Source organism: Lytechinus pictus, chromosome 3, assembly GCF_037042905.1.
Source record: "Lytechinus pictus isolate F3 Inbred chromosome 3, Lp3.0, whole genome shotgun sequence".
In the NCBI taxonomy this organism is placed as follows: Eukaryota; Metazoa; Echinodermata; class Echinoidea; order Temnopleuroida; family Toxopneustidae; genus Lytechinus; species Lytechinus pictus.
In genome coordinates this window covers 8875863-8893526 of record NC_087247.1, presented here as the reverse complement: position 1 = coordinate 8893526, position 17664 = coordinate 8875863, and the positions used below count along the sequence as shown (strand labels likewise).

At 38.4% G+C, this 17664-nt stretch overlaps 1 protein-coding gene across 1 annotated transcript; it reads right to left on the bottom strand.

The window, feature by feature from the left end:
- Nucleotides 1–733: 733 nt before the first annotated feature.
- LOC129255940 (E3 ubiquitin-protein ligase PDZRN3-B-like) lies at nt 734–13849 on the bottom strand. Its single transcript, XM_054894257.2, has 2 exons — nt 13716–13849; nt 734–6943 (listed from the first exon to the last, which is right to left on the bottom strand). Exons 1-2 carry the CDS (start codon nt 13776–13778, stop codon nt 5207–5209), a joined length of 1800 nt encoding a protein of 599 aa, XP_054750232.2. The 5' UTR covers nt 13779–13849; the 3' UTR covers nt 734–5206.
- Between the last annotated feature and the right edge of the window lie 3815 nt (nt 13850–17664).

The window sequence follows — 17664 nt, the reverse complement described above, 5'->3', positions numbered from 1 at the left end:
ACACTCCCGTCCCTATCCTACCCTTGGATGTTATTTTCCTCTCCAAGATTACCCATGACCAATAGACAGGAGGAAAATTAAACAAGAAGCAATCTATCTGAAAACGAGACGACAATCTAATCAACTGTCTGCTGCGTCTGGTGTGGTAAAAAATTATCAATAAAGCTACTTTCTTCCACATCTTATTATGTACAAGCAGAGCTGTTCATTCAACCTGACAAGACTTTTCATGCTCTTCTGAGAAAATACATCAAACAAACTTTACTCTAATAGAGCCAAGTTATTTAGACCCATCTCACAGCTGGAGGGATACAGATTTTGCTCCCTGAAGATCTTGGATGTCCATCTTGTGTTCGCAACGAAAAATTGGCACACACATCACTCATGGCATAATTTAGAAAAATGTTTTCATTATTTATGCTGATTCATGCAAAAATCAAATGCATGTTCTAATTAAAATCAAGGGCAAATATTTTCTTGATGGCATTCTGATCAAATTTTCTTTAAAATCTTTTTATGTATTTCTTTGTTTTTCAACACAATGAAACCCTCCGTGACACCATTTCGATCATAAATGAAAATCAATCATTCCGTCATTCCTTCCTCTCTCCTTTCAATTCCACTCTTTGCCACTTTTCTCAATATCCTTCTTTTTTACATTCATCTGCATCAGTTTTCTCCACTGGAAATAATAATATGAGATAGGAAAACAAATCATATTCAGACATAATAATTGAAATTTAGACATTTTTTTTCTTTTCTTTTGGTGAAGTATTTTAATTCATCATCTTTCTCTGTACAGGTTTACAAGTTTCTTAAAGTATTCCATAATTAAACTTTACAATAAAACAACAAACATTATAATATAGATTAAACATTTATAGCAAATGCACAATGTGAAAATTTGTTGTGCTTGTCCTTGTGCAAACACGTAAAAATACATAAAAATTCCTCGGCATACTCGTCTCTCTCTCTATTCAAGAGAGAAAGGAAAAGTGCACTGAACTTGATACATCCTCTTTTTCCATTCCCCTTCATCTCCTATCACTGTCTGAATAATATGATCCCAATTCACAAATAATCTGCTCTATAAAAAATCAATTTAACCACCATTTTGCTCAAATACGAGGCGTCTCATCCCTCAAATTTACCAAAGGACGACGGTGGAGGTACGAGCGGCTAATTTTCACTACTACCTTGGGTCATCTTCCGTGACCTTCGTCATCCTTGAATGCTTTCATCGCAGTCCACACACACACTTGGTATTTACCTGCCGAACCCCGTTCTCCCTTGCGTCAATATGGCAAGGAAAAATGCGGCCACCAGCTCCCCAACACTGAGATTTTCTCGCCAAATCGCAAACCCATCTCGGGAAGGGAGAGAGAAGATCTTGAGGCGGTAACTCTAAGTGCAGATGCTGGCAAATACCTTCCAGTCAAATTCTGGACGATGATTTTTTAGCAAACAGGAGGACCTGCACCGCCATTGGTGATAACGTCACACCTAGGCCGTGAAATCAATACCAATTGAGGATGTGCGTGAGATGAAAAGCAGGGAGATTCTACCTCTTTACTTCTCACGTGCTACATTACTAACTCCTAGCTCACGGGAAGTGCAGAGAGAATCTCCGCTATCGTATTAGTTTGAGCGGTACCTTTCTAAAAACGCACCCATGACAAGTTTACGGCACATCTAACTGCAACGTGATACAGGAATATGAAGGGAAATAGATTGAAAATGCAGGAAACTTCTTGTCTGGTATCTTTCGGCAAATACACACTAGAGGTGATGAAAAATCCTGTAACAATTCTGGGGATTACTCCAAAAGCTTTTCATTAGATTTAGAGAAGCTTCATATCAACTGATTTTAGTTGGCATTTGCACAGAAGTGATGAGAATATCATAAGTGAGATAAGTGTCTGACTTTCTACAATATTTGCCGAGAAATGTGAAATAGCAAAATTATGTTTGACAGTGATGCTTAACCCTCTAAGACAATGAAAGACATAAATACAATCAAATCGTTTTATTCTATTTATTTTTTTTTAGTAGAATGAAATGTCTCAAAGGACTTGATACCTCTATCGTTACATGTCAATTACTATTTGAAATTTTGAAGAATGCGGCAAGCAACAGGAAACAGTAACCTCGAAGGACTTTTAAAAACAAATACTCTGCTTTTGAAAAATAAATACAATTAATTATTTTCTGTGAGTCAGAATTTTCATGCCCACTTCTTTTCCTTGAATGAGCATCGATCCCATTACGAGGACGCAGAATCACAAAGAAATTCACAAATCATTGAAACATTAAGCTATCAAAAGTTGATCACTCCAATATTTCTGAAATCATCCCTCACCGTACAGCACGAGGCTGTATCGTCACATCATAAAGACACACTGAATCGGTCTCCATATCATCACTATATAATATTGAAATAGTTGTAATAGATTTATTATAATTTGACTTTTTTTCCATTCTGTAATACACATTTTTACAAGACTGTACAAAATAGATATACACTTTCATACACTTCCACTGTCACCCTAACATTCACTACAGACATCAACCTTAAATGTCCATGCATATTTAGATATATTTTCAAATATAAGAAAGCATACACACTGGAACATCAAGTGTATAAAAAAAGTTGATAGTATGCATAAGAAGACAACAAGAGGCAAATTTGAATAAATAATCATATATCTTTTTTTTTTCATCTAGTCTAAAAAAAACCGGACAAACGATAGCAAAATCGCACTTGGCAAAACGAGGTATGGGGACTAGAAACGACCACATACATGTTTGTTTGTTTTTTCTTCAAATATACATACATTGGAACATGCTTATCTATTGCTACAGTTGATCAAAACTACCGGTGCAGGAGTGTAGTTTGAAGTCTGTTCACATTTGGCACAAAATAATATAAATACTGTCATAACATAACAAAATCATAATCTGCACTTTGGCTATATCTACACAGTGTCGTAACGATTGGAATTATTACACCAATATAGATCAGAGTTATACAAAATATATCATTTCTTAATATCTTATTTTAAATCAATTAAATCAATATCAGAAAATAATCATCAATTTTCACTCTCTCACTTTGGGGTATTGGCAGCTTTAGAAATGCATGAAGTTTCCAAACCATCAACTTTTTTTTTCTGAAGTTAACATAAATGTGCAAACTTATAGTGGTTAGGTTAGGTTAGGTTAAGAGCAGTATGAAGGAAGAAGCCAAACCAATATAACACAGGAGTTCAAACAAATGTACAGAATCATTAAAATGAATGAACTGTTTTATACTTAGTTTCAAAGATGTGAGCCAGGATTTTGAGTCATTACAATGTGAACCTTTTTCAAAATTGGCTGGGGGAGGGGGGTTATCTCAAACACCCCTTCTCTCCCACTCTCCCTGCCTTCATTCCAGATGTGTCAATTCCAGATTTCCATGTTCATTTCCCCCCTTTTTTCTGCACCTTTTATTTGCCTGTCCTATTTATCATCCAATCTCCACCCACCTAACCTTTCCCTCTATTGTTCATCTCTCTTTTGGTGAAAGCAGAGAGCGGATGATTGATCAGAAGAACGTACAAAAGGCAATTCTCAGTCTCCATTCCTCTATGACAAGAATGAATAGTGTCACGTTTCCTCACATCCCTTCAAGCAATCGTTTTACCATCCTCCCGGACACCTTGTTTCTACTCGCTGAGCTTCCATCCCCTTAACTTTTTTATCTTCCAGAAAGAAATCTAGATTTTTGACCTCACAGCAAGCAGGAAAGGAAAGGATTCTTTCTCCCTTTATATCTTCTTCCACAATAATGAAAGAAAAACAAATTTCTGGAGAAAGCTCTTGGTCATGATATTCTAAGATCGGACATCTGTTCCCTTAACCATTAATTATAATGTCTTCTAGCTTTCTGGCTAATCCTATAATATTCCCATGCGCTCTAAACGTGAAGAAGAAATTTCACAGATGAGTAAGTCAACTATACAGATTTACAGATATTTTTACCAAAAAATCTACATATTTCTAGATTGGTCCCTACTGAAAGCTTTATATGTGATTCCTATTTCTTCAAAAGAGGTGCACTTTTAGTACCAAAATGTAATAAAATTTGGCATCTTTTTTTCTAGATAAAGGATACAGGAAAAATAGAATTGATATTGTATGTTCTTGATATTTAACATATGTTTAGTTGATATTTTTACGTTTGATGACCTTAGCTAGTTGAAAGCCTTCATGAGAAGAAATAAACTCATAAAACAGTGCGATTTGGTGAGACAGCGATCGTCACACAGATCTATCAGTCAGCTCATAATGACTTAACATCTTACAAAAGGCAAACACATTAATTGATGTCATCCCATTACTACGACTGTAATACCGGCAATTGCTCAGGACTGATTACGGGCTTAAAGTGATTTGTACGGATCATTTGAATAGATAGCACCCTTTTGCTGTAGGTCTAATCATAAACAATGCCCATGATGGGCAGGAGAAGACGCGATGGATTTAATGAGAGGAGGCTGCTGCGCCTGGGTACGCCTGTCAGATAAATCATCCCTTCAGAGACACAGATGGCCGAATACCCCGGTTATGACAGTAGCAAATTCAAAGCATTGCCAGGATTTAATTAACTTCATTTGGCAGGGGTAATCATTTCTTGTCGTTTGATTACATTATTTCAGACCCCCATCTTTGATTCGCAGAATGCAGGAAATGAGAGATAAATATAAACCGTTCAATTAGACCCCTCCATCCTATGTTTGGCACATATAACAGGAGCCTGTTTTCCTCATCAGAATGGTCTGGCTTTTGGAACGCTGAGTCATATGCGGTCAAATTAATGCTTTAGTCTACCATCATCTCTCGGGAATTAAGGAAACCTTTAGTAATCGACTCTTAGATGTAATTAACCTCATAATTAGGCAATTGTCTATGCCATTAAAATTTTAGGCAGGGAAGATTTGAAAGAACTTTGACCTTTTTTTTATAAATTGTGTCAGATAAGTGTTTGCACTTCTTTCACATATGACATGACTGATTTAAATAGAATATTCATATTTCATATTCGAACTAAGCTTTGTCACTGGCTATACCAATAAAATGCATAGAAACCTTGCTGCTCGTACCATATTTTCCCATGACAGAAAGACATTACTAAAACTAGGTAGAATATATGAATAAACTGCTGTCATACCATAGTAACATTTAAGATAGGACTGAACTCTTTTGCTGTGTCTGGACTGACTTTTGAACCATGAATCAACATCTCTTGCACAGTGGTGAAGTCATCGAGCATCATCTTGCGACCCTTCTTCTTATTGAGTTTTCTATGGCTCAGCTCTACGATGTCAGGTTCTCTCTTCCCTCCGCCACCACTCAAGATGCCGTCTTCCTCTAGTTCTTGAAGACATTCCATACGAGCCTGCTGCATGTACTCTCTTCTCATTCGCTGATCTCTGGCACGCTCTAAATGTCGCTTACGATCTTCCTTGCTCCAGTACCTTCCAAGTTTCATCTCGCTGACTGCTTCGTCATCCGTTGTCATCCCGGCACGCTCTTCCTGGATCTTGGTGGCTCGTTCCTTCAGGAGTCTGTCACGGCTTGACCGCTTGGTGATGTAACGTGTGCCATCACTGCGGATCTTGACCTTCCACTGTCCCTCTACGTTCCTTTGTGAATTGTTTTGAGATTTCATGGCATTTTCCTCATTCTGATTGATAAGATGGAGATAGCTACGATAGTGCTTAGCATACCCAGGAACAGACTGCAGGCTCTGGATGCTACCATACTTATCAAAGCTTCTCTTCAGCTGAGATGCTTGCTGCTGAACTTTCCAATTGTGCTTTAATAAATTAGTCCTTGTAGAATCATGTTGCATAAAATACGGGCTACGTTGGGTGAACTGCGCTCTGAGATGAGGGTTTGTAGCAGGTCGTCGTGGATAAGCTTTTGCACCCGGTAGCTGTCCTAAATTATCTTGCTGCTGCTGCTGCTGCTGTGTTTGTTGGTGTTTGTGGTTTGATTCTCCATTGTTTGTGGATGCACCCTTACTGGGGCTAGAATGTTTATCCTTGCTGGAGCCCTTTGTGGACCCTGAACTGCTAGTGCTCTTTGATCTATCCCTGGAGCTTGAAGAGGATTTGCTCCTTCCACCTGGACTACCAGGAACAGTTCTTGGCGCTCTATGAGACCTTCCAGATCCTGAGCCGGATCTTCTGTGTTGCCTCTCACTTGATGGCAAACCATTTTCCTTGTTGGCTTCTTCTTTGGTTTCTGGAGAAAGATCCTTTTGCTGCTGGTGTGAGTTGTCCTTTTCAGGTTTATCCACCTTTTGACTTGATTCTGAACTTGGACACTGACAAGGAATAGTGTCTAATTGTTCATCATGAGATTGATTAGACAACCACACATCCCCATGACCATTCACTCTCCTTTCTTTCTGCAGCTCATCCTGCTGATCACAGATCAAGCGATTGCGACAAGGACGGTTCAACGAATCACCACTCTGGCTGGTAGTATCCATGGAATCCGATCCCAACTTCATCACTTTGGTCTCTTTTCCCCTTATGCTTTCATCGGTATCACTCCTCAAATGCTTATTGTCACATTTGCTCTCCAGAGCTGCTTGGAACTTCATGCATTCCTCCACCGATATCTCATGGCCCATGAAGTCATGCTCTGCAGTTGAGTTGGACGTGAAGCTGTCGTTGCTGTACCTGAGGTCGCCCCCGCTGCCCAGGCTAGTGGTATCCACTGGGAACTTCTGGTTGATACTGGCATCATCTACCAAGATCTCATGATCTGAACTCTCATCGTGTCTCGTACTCTCATCTGTAGCTCTGCCCACACCACTGTCCTTCTCTAGATGGTTTGAGGTGTTGGTTGTTCCTGTATCTGTGGTGCCATCATCATCGGGTCTGCCCTCCTGCAGCACAGAAAATACCAAGAAAAGATACGACAAAAATTAAGAAAATGCTTCTTTGAATTCTAATCGAATCATTCTGTTAAGGAAGAAATAATCTTGAACGTCAAACTATCAATTCCATACTCCATTGCAGCATTTTGGCTTTTGTTACAATATACTTCAATAGCCAACTTCAAGGACACATTTCTGCATGTATCTAAATGCATCATTCATATAGTCAGGTCATGTATCTTACATGGCGTCATATTTAATGATCATCCAATATTCTAGTCACAAGTTCAAGGGAACGCTTCTCAATCTAAAGACCACATTTTACACATATCTAACATGTCTCGTCTCCTTTATTATCTCATATTCTCGTCACATTCTACCCTACCTGCTGGCGGCCCGCTAAAGTGCATTCTTGTGTCATCTTTCCTATTACCTATCCTCGGCCCCACAAGAGGCCGAGTCAACAATCCGCTGGTGAAATGAAATGTGTCCAGCAATCTCCTCTTCCTTTTTTTTTTACCTGCTTCTAAAAGCATCACATATCTGTCTGCCAGTCTGCCTACCTGGCTCCACATTCCGTTCCCTCTCTTGTCTTCTCCGCATTTTACTACATTTGTCGTTTGAAGTCTGTCTGCTAACTTGTTCTCTCTTGAATATGATTTGATAAACTCCCTCTGTTCTCTCAACTCTTGTATACCAATGGCCCTGTGTCACTTGCTTGTCTACTTTTATAATTCTTTACACCCTTATTTCTTTCTCTATCTATCCCTCTTTTTCTTCTCTCCTAAATTTCTTTCTAGATCAGTCCCTCATGCACCTCTTCTCTCTATCCATCTCTCTTACTATCAATCAGTCTCTCTCTGTCCGTGCTCTTGAATGAGAAACATTTGAATTCAAACCATATCTTCCATTCTTGTCTCCATTTCTTCTGTCGCAATCCCTTATTCTTACTTTCTTTCACTTGTTTATTCTATTTTTAAAAATCTTTCTCCTATTGTCCTCCTTCCATCTCTCATCTAAAAGAATATCTCCCCAGGTGAAACTATTATCAGGAGCTATTTTCAATACCTCATCTCATCTCTCTCTCCGTCCATCTCCCTCCCAACCCATCTCGCATCGCTCCAGCTAAAACGCATACCTCCCCGGGTGATGTGACGTCAAGCTGCTATTTGCTGAAGGTGTGCGGATATTGGTACATGTGCCACAAGTGTGAATGGTTACAGCGAAGGGAAAAGGGGGTGTTACAATACTATGCTTTTCCTGAAAGAGGTTGGATAAAAAAAGTGTGTGATATGTGAAGGCCTTTTCCGAGTCTGCCACCATCCGTCAATCAATAGAATGTTTCTCATTGTCTGTATGTTGCATTGAAAATTCATTTCTTGGAGATTGCATCTTTTTGTGTTCAATGTTCACATCGCTATACTGTTACAATGCACTCCACACTTTAAATGAGGCTATTTTTTCATAATCGAGTGATTGAATGAAGCCAGTTTTTACAAACTTTCTGTGAATTCTATCAGCATCCTCTAACATATATATATATATATTTCTACATCTAAAGAATAATCATCTAATTTGTAATTTTACCGTATATAGATTCTAATTCTACTTGAAATTCAGTAGTATTATCTCATATTGAATTACTTTTCCCATATAGAATTCCATTAACTCAATGTGTGAAAAATGAGTGCTTGCACGTTTAAGATTTCCTAAAGACAAGGATCGCATTATTGCTCAACTCTATGCTCAGAAAGTTTAGATCTTTCTGAACCTCGAGAGAGTGATTTGGTTATCAAAGAATATAACTTTTTTTTAAGCAGAAGGTCATCTTTGATGAGTAGCCGCACTAGACTTGAAATAAACAAAGTATCCGACTTCCCTTCCTACACCATCAGCTGTATACAAATGAGAATTGAGAATTCAATCTCTAAAGTGACCCTGTTTATCTACAATAAATCGTCACCGAAAGACACTGGAGAGGAAGGATGGCTTTCACCACTGGAACTTCTCAAAGTCTAGGTTGAGAAGTGATCAGGTCAGAGTTTGATTTATAATGTGATTCTCCATAGAAAGGGTCAATTCTCAAGATCAATGTGAAAGCTATTGTAAGGATTAATGATCAGAAAGAGGCTTGATTGTGGAATGAAGGACAGAATCGAATGCACAATTCAAGGTTTCCAGATTGTTATTTCATCTGTTCTCTCTCGTCAGAATTCTAGTGTTATCATCGATGCGAATAAGGACTCGGAGTTGACCAGCTTAAATTTGTTTTTCAAAAGTTTCTCTTGTTTGCAAACCAAATTCTTCTCTTGGAAATGGCTGAATAAAAAAGGATGAGTCACTTCAGTATTTCCCTCAAAATCGAAGCAAATAGAACAAAAATGTGGCATTTAGAGGGCAATTTACACAGTGACACCACTTTAGGGGCTCCCAACAGAATGAAAGGGCGGGGGTAAGGCGACTCTTCTATCAAACACATCTGACTTGCATGAGACCGCCAGCATGAGACTGTGGTCGATGGTTGGCTGCAAACCATCCCAGGCATGATTAAATCGCCACGGCACTGCCGAAATCGCACTCCCGTCTCGGCCACAAATTAATAGTCGTCGTTGGCTGTTGCAGAAAAGCGATATCGCTCATGGTTTGAGGCTATTTTGTCAGAGCAGTAATAACAGCCATCAATTTGTACTGGGGCGAGAGAAGTTAAAAATGCAAATAAACTCCTTTCCCTCCTCAAACGAAAATGTTCCTTTACTTTATCTTTGAGGACAGAGGAAGCCCAACATGACAATAGAACAAGTGTGAATGCCCTCTGATACCATCACGATTCCATCTCAAATACCTGACCGCATTCAGTTTGGGAGCAAAAAACTTCAAGAAACATAGACACCGTTCTCACTACCTTCCTATAACTAGTTTAGTGGAAACTAGTTTAACGTGTAATGAGAACGGTCGAAGCGATCTTCAAAAACCACCTCGCGATGTAGATTTCAAGATCGCTTTGCCTCGTTAAACTGGTTTTAGCGTAAGTGAGGACACAACCGTTCTTCCGGAAGCGATCTTCACACATTTTGAGCGCGCTCCTCCACACACTGAATGTGGAATGCTTACGCTGCGGTTTCAAATTTCACGCGAAACGTGTGTCACCCCACTGTGAGCTTTCCCGTAGCAACAAGATTGCTTTACGTGAAGTGATTTTGAAAACAACTTTTAGGTGATTAGATGGGAACCATAACAAAGCGATCTTCCAAACTGGTTTCCTAAATCGGTTTCCGGTAAACTAGTTTTAGAAAGTGTAATGAGAAGGGGGTCATATATTGGGAAAGCATGTATTGGCAAAAGGTCCCGTATAAGCTTTGGAATAATGATGACACAAGTGACTTGAGGGTGGGTTTGCAGGATAAAATGAGGGGGTCGGGATAATTGTCATTGATGGTATATCTGTCATGATGATGATCAGAGGTTACAGAACTTTTGAACTTGTCTATCACTAAAGTATTTCCAGCCATCTTCATTCCACAGGCAATAAATCTCTCTTTACATACCTCTTTGTGCCTAAAGATATTCAGCATAGCATTCCTGAACCCACAATCATAACACAATTTTGGACTGTTTGTCATAAAACAGGGCATTAATGTACACTTTAATTTGGAGCTGATTTATCTTGAATTGCATTGTTTGGATTGCGTTCTAAATCTTGGTGCAGGAGCTTTCTTGCCCAAAGCATGTAGGTCATTGACAAGGCAATTATTTTCATCGACCACTCTTCACCCAGGCATTAAATAGGCACCCAATAGGATGCAAAAGCGATTTGCTTTGCAGAGCATTTCAAGAACCACAGAAACTTGCTGGAAGACTCGAGAGGAAATTAAAATCATAGGTGTATGTTGTTCCGGGGTGACCAAAAGTCCAAAATTCTTAATTATGATATATCTTCAAAGCACTTTTGAAACATCACTGTTTAGGCTCCACAACTAATAAAAAAATTATTAATATTATCATAATTACCATCATGATAAGATGGTATTTCCTTGGTCCCTCACATCGATGCTTGTGTTATGGTACTGTGGATCTTTCTAACATGCAGGACGCACATACCCTTCTGAATTGTTAACATAATCTGTCACTTTGTGATACACGCTGGCATATTTTCTCTTCATAATTGATGTCCCTCATGTTGCCCCAAGACTGACTGGAATGGATGCATACATCCTCCACATTTACATACCAGGCATTTCACCCACCATGCAGCATCCCGGCAAATCGGTTAAGTCCCGGAATGTTAACCCAACAAAATCCAAACTCCTAAACATTTAGATAGTCCCACATGTCCACCGGTCATCACCACTTTCAAGTTGTGAAAGTCAGGAAGGAGACAGAAATGAGTATTTCAAAAGCATAATTACTAATAACCTGTGGTTATATGTAGATATTCGATATATAAATATATATAGGCTATATATGTATATAGAGAGAGAGAGAGATTTCCCTTGGGTGGGTCATATTGGGGAGATGAAATGAATTGAACATCAATGATAGGGGGGGGGGCGTAAGTGTCTCATCTGCCATATCATAATACAACGCAACAATCAAAATAGAGCCGACTACATCACCTCAAAGGAATAGACAGGTAAAAACACCTTGTGGGCAGTCAATCAATTCTGATCATTCTATATATAGAACATAACTAGTTCAATATAGCTTTATTTCACAATGCAACTATTAAAATAGAGCCGACTACATTAACTCAAAGGAATAGCCAAGTAAAACCTTGTGGACGGTCTATCCATTCTGATCATTCCACAGAACATAACTAGTTCAATATAGCTTTATTTCACAATGCAACTATTAAAATAGAGCCGACTACATTAACTCAAAGGAATAGCGAAGTAAAACCTTGTGGACTGTCTATCCATTCTGATCATTCCACAGAAAATAACTAGTTCAATAAAGCTTTGTTACATAGGCATATACGCATGTCTCTTAGTCCTTCATTTCTCAGTCATTCTTTCTACCCCTTCTCCACCTGTCCTCCTTTCCTTTCATTTGTAAGCTTTCCAATCCTCACTTTCTCTTCTCTTTCCCTCTCAACCCCTACACCCCCTTCTCTCTCCTCCAATCTACTCCACCCCCCTCCCCTTGCCTCAATCTAATCTCACATCCCTACATCTCCCTCACTGGCAGTGACTTCAATAATACCTCTTTAACGATTGGGCTCATCCTCCTTTTCTCCTCACAATGGCCGGGCAATTACCATGGTGATCTAACAGGCTATCATATCGCTATCACGACTCATCCTCTAAATCACACAGAGGGTAACAATACCCTATCAAATACCCATATAATACTCCCAGCTATACATTGTCTATTTATAAAGTCTTCCTACAAGACTTGACAATTTTTTTCCCTCTTAGCTTCAATCCATCTGTCAATGCAGTTTTAAATACGAATTGTAAATTATATTCTGATCATTTTCTTGGGCACCATTTTTCCGGACATGATATTTTTGTATGCATCATCAGTGCCTTAAATGTTATGTTTATGCAGAATTTGCGGTCTTTTTTTTTAAAACTATAAACTGTAGTTGGAAGCTCCTTCCTCATTCATGAATATAACTGGAATATTAGTCGTTTTCTGATGAGTTGCCTAATATAATTTTTCAAAAGGTTTCCATGGAGAAAAACAGGGTCACAGATTCAACTTCTATCAAAGGGCTTTGTGTGGTAGACAGACGGAAATCAACGGCCTTATTTATTAATGTTAAAGATTTTAGTATAGATAAATCTAGCTTCCAATGACGACCATGTACATGCCTGAGAAAAGATAGTGTCTTGTGACTAGGCTAGAATGAAAGACTCGGCAGATTGTGTTCATTCAACAGTGCTGCATCAAACAAAACCTGTGAGTGCTTCACGCTGACTGATGGACCAACTCTAGACCTTTCAAGACAATATCAGCCCTTCTCTGACTTTCTGTCTCTTGAAATGGCCTCACTCACATCCATCATCTCTATCATTTTGAAGTATCTGTGTGTTTTTTTCTTCTTCTGATTCTCCATCAGTCCATCTGTCTGTCAGTCAGTCTGTATGACTCCCAACTCTGTTTATTTATGTGTCTGTCTCTACAATTCAAGCAAAGCAAGATGTGGATATCTGCATTTTCCTTCTCCTGTATCCATCAGAGTAATTTTTATGGAAACTCTCCCCGATTTTAGGTTTATTTTCAAGTTCAATGTTTCCTCTTGTAATCATATTCTCTCTTCTTCATCTAGTATTCTTATTCTACAGCCTGGGCCATGTTGCATAAGAGTTACCAATATGCTAACTTTGCCATGCAATGGTAACTTGCATGGAATCCTTGATTCTGATTGGCTGTTGATCAGCATTACCAAGGTAGTTACCACTGGATGGCAGAGTTACCATAATAGTAACTGTTATGCAACGAGGCCCAGATAATGTAAACCCGAATAAATTCATATGTATATTACATACATATTAAAATACAGGAAAACTTGCTCAAGCCAACCTGTCACAAGCCGAATACTAACCCATCTTGAAGCAATTTTTAGATCAGATTTTGTAAAACACATTTTTTTTTTAAGTCACAAATTTCTCCCAAGTTGAACAGATTTATGTGGTCCTGATAGATCTGACTTTCACAAAGTTACCTGTATTTGCAATTGGTGGTATTGACCAATAGCGCAATCCCTATAATATCTGGTTGTAACTTGTACGCAAGTATGTTAGTTCAAGAGCGGGATGGAAGATTGTGTGCTACTCACCGAGTGTAATAGACAAGCAGTGAACTGCATGGCTTCTTGGTGCGTCTGTTCTAACATGTCCATCTGAAGATCGTCAAGAAGAGCGTTTCCTTCGTACAGACAGTCTTCAAACTGCAGAAAACAACAAGAAAACAATGATATTGTATTGTATTGTATTATATACTCTGGAGTGTAGTGCATGTTTCATATTTGTAAGGATGAGAAGCAATTTACGATCAAATTCTTCAACAAATATGCTTTCATCCCTATTGTTTCATCATTTGTCCAGCGGTTTCACTGCGAGTTGTTGAAATGGGAGGCATATACCGGTAGAGTCCACCTGATTGAAGGAAAAGTTAGAATATGAAAGAAAAATATGATGGCTTGAAAAAAAAAAATTATAACAGAAATGGAATATTTCTAGGTTAATGTAATCAACAAATATGCTTGTTTTTTAAGTTGAATAACCTGAGACATGTGATTAAATTATACTAAACTTCTTTAAAGATTGACAATTCATTGTTGCCACTTCAATCGATACAGCACTTCTAATACCCCACGTCACAAACACCTGCAATGAGCTCACTTTTCACACTTGGCTCATGCACACATCCGCTTTTGATCCACGTTGCTACATTTCTCACGCATAGATGTTTCAAAATAAAATGTATCCATGAAAGCGTACTTGATCCTCTTTTCACAAATACAAGATATACCCCCCCCCCCCTTATCATCAGCAATTCATTACATATTCATCAATACCCCTTCTGAGTAGTGAGCATCACTGCCCTACTTACATGTCATTTGACAATTTTTTTTGTTGTCCTCGCCGCTACAATCAATAGAGTGTTATCCCTAGCATAAGATTTGCGAAAGCGGTTTTAATCCGTTCGCTCCTGAATTGTTAAAGGATACACAATTCCCCATGCATTATACATGGCATGACATCATATATGAATGCATTTTGCCACAATATTAGATGCAAAGTCAGATAGCCAGCGGGAGGAAGGGTTTGGACGGAAATGATATCTTGCTCCGATCTTGCACGGACGACAAATTACAGAGTCGAATCCCTTTTGTAAGGTGGGAAGGTAATGACGGTCGCCGGCTACGCTTTTCTTTTTATGTTCTCGCCGTGGCCTGAAACCTACTTTCTATGGACTGACACCTCCTACATGAATGGCATTGTGGGTAGTCTACTTCTGCGATTCTCAGGGGAGGAGAATTAATAACTTCAAATTGGTTCCTGCCCTCAAAATCAGTATTCAAGACATGGTATGATGGATGCAAGGTGAGGGGGTTGATACTATACGCTTTGTATCAGAGCCAATAGAGGAATCAGTGACAGGGAGACGCAAGATTTAGTTCCTGTTCTTTGAAAACAGATACTGTGAAGAAACAGGCCGAGATAAAGCGAAAAAGCAGGTCAAACCCTAATATCAGAATTCTCTATAAATGGATACATGTTATCCAAGGTACAATGCTTTAAAGAGAATATATAAATAAAATCTGCAGGATTCCATTTGATACAGATTTTGAATTATTGGATCGAATATTCATTTCAACGGACGCTAAAAGATTCTATAATTGAAAAGAGGTCAGTACCAATGCTTACCTGCAAAGGTTCATAAACATTTTCAATAGAAATAGAAATATTTTTAACAGATATAATGTTCCAATTCATAACTTGAAGATGCAACAAAATAAATCTTACATGGAAACAAGTTGGACCAACATGAAATTGATAGTATACATCTGATATGCTATTACTCTTTTAAAAAGTGTTATAGGATGTGTAAACTGCCGGCTTGTTTGTAAAGTCTGCGTAGACTTTGTCACGGTATGGTTTACCAGCGAAGACTTCTTGACCTGATTGCATCCCGTTACATACAATCCCTTCTGTGAGTACATGTACATCCCAGGAAGATACAAGAAATAAGGGTGTTTGTTTTAAGCAACGATGTCTGGATGGGATGGTTGGATACTTTAGAGGTTAACAGAGTCAAGTTACTGATAATTTCTAAGTCAGCCAAATAATAATATTGCCATCGAGAAGCACACTATCAATAGAATTGATTGATATATATGAAGGCTAATATATGTTCATTTGATGATTCTGAAAGTTTATGTAATTGAGATCAGATTACATTATATATTGTTGTATCATTGATGCCTAGCAGAAAAATATATTATTTTATAAATAAATTGATTAATAAATTAGTAACTAAATGAGACATAAAGGAAATTAGGAAACTTTATACTAATTTCATATTCATATCTTCCAATTTTCATAACACAAGATTATGAATAAGAAAGAATAAAATCCTGAAAAGAGACCTGAAGTCATTACACTTCAATATGATCTGAATATTCCAATCAATAATTAATAAACAGCAAAGATCTTGTAGAAAAACAAAACAAAACTAAGAATATATAAAGAAATTAACTCTATTTTAACTTTTCAACTATATTCACATCTACTGTAGAAAGCAACAATCTCTTGTTCTGTGAATCATATTACTCACTTTGAAATCAAAGCTCGTGCTTAAAAAGAAGAGAAGAAATTAATCAAATTCTGCAACTTCTCAGCCACGCCTGTCTTATTACACCAAGGCCTTCAATCCAATCTTGGCAAACATGCAAGGCTGTTACGGGCCACTACCTCCTTTAATGAGGTATGTTTCCGTTTCATATCATCCATGGATACCAATTACGGGATTAAACAGACATCTTTCCTCCTCCCCCTTTTTACCCCCTTATAGATCTTGACATGAAGAGTTGCACAGTGAGCAGACCAGCGAAAAATGAAAAACATTCTGTTTTTCTTGCATTTCTAGCCTTCCACTTATTTCTGTGGGAGAATCTTTTAAAACATGTGATTTGCTTTTAGAAATATAAAGTCTTCAATACATAATTAATTAACTCAGATGTCCATTTAGAACTGCAGAAGCTAATGTGGATTGGTTAACACCATAACCCCACTTTTTTATCACTCTTTCCTAATCTAGTAGAGACTCGGGAGGATATGTGTGTTACTCCTCACTCTTTCACTTCATATCAATAATATTACTCATACCCAATCTCAAGTGTCTCACTACCAGGCCTGCTAATGAAATCCCCACATGTTGCAAACCAGCAAGAAAGTATATATACATAAAACAAAGCCAGGATCGCTGCTGCTTTCAGCTAGCCTTCAAATGAAGTCAATGCTTTTGCGGTCATGAACGCAGTAAGCCCTCTGTAAAGACTCTTAATGGTTTCATTCACTTATAATCTCCCATCCCAATACATCATGGTCGGCTCAATTCCATGTTACCCCCCTTTCCTTGGCGCTCTGGCTTCGGGGCAGGGAGAAGGGCTTAACATCCTGCACGTATCCATCAATGAATGACAGGTATATGGTAGGCACCCTTCCTACTCTTCTTATCTTAACCCCCATATCATGAAGCCAATGACAGAGTATGTGGACATCCCAAATTAACACCGCTACAGGGTTACTCATTAATGTATTTTCACCTCTCAGAAGCATTGCCCTGTTTTGGGGACATAAGTGCCATCATTGGGTCGCTGGAATGACAATGAGGTGGGACGGGATGAGGACTCTCTATAACAAGCAAGCAATTATTGACCGCTTTGCACCAATGCTAATGGCTCATTAGGGATACCCTGTGTTGCTTAATATCTTATCACTCCCATACAATACTGAAAGGGAAGGGGGTGAGAAAGTAGAATCTGATGGAGAATTAGATGGGGAATAGACAATGTAGGGGGTTGAAAAGGTGAGAAATCATCTTGCATAACTGGGAAAATAATTATTATTAGTACCTTACACTAAAGCAAACATACTATTGATAAAAAGATAAAGGGAGTGAAGGGAGTGAAGGGACACTAAAAGTGAAAACCTAAAAATCATGACTGCCTCAAGTTTGAAAATATCTTTTCTTTTAGGTGACATAAATCTATAGATTGA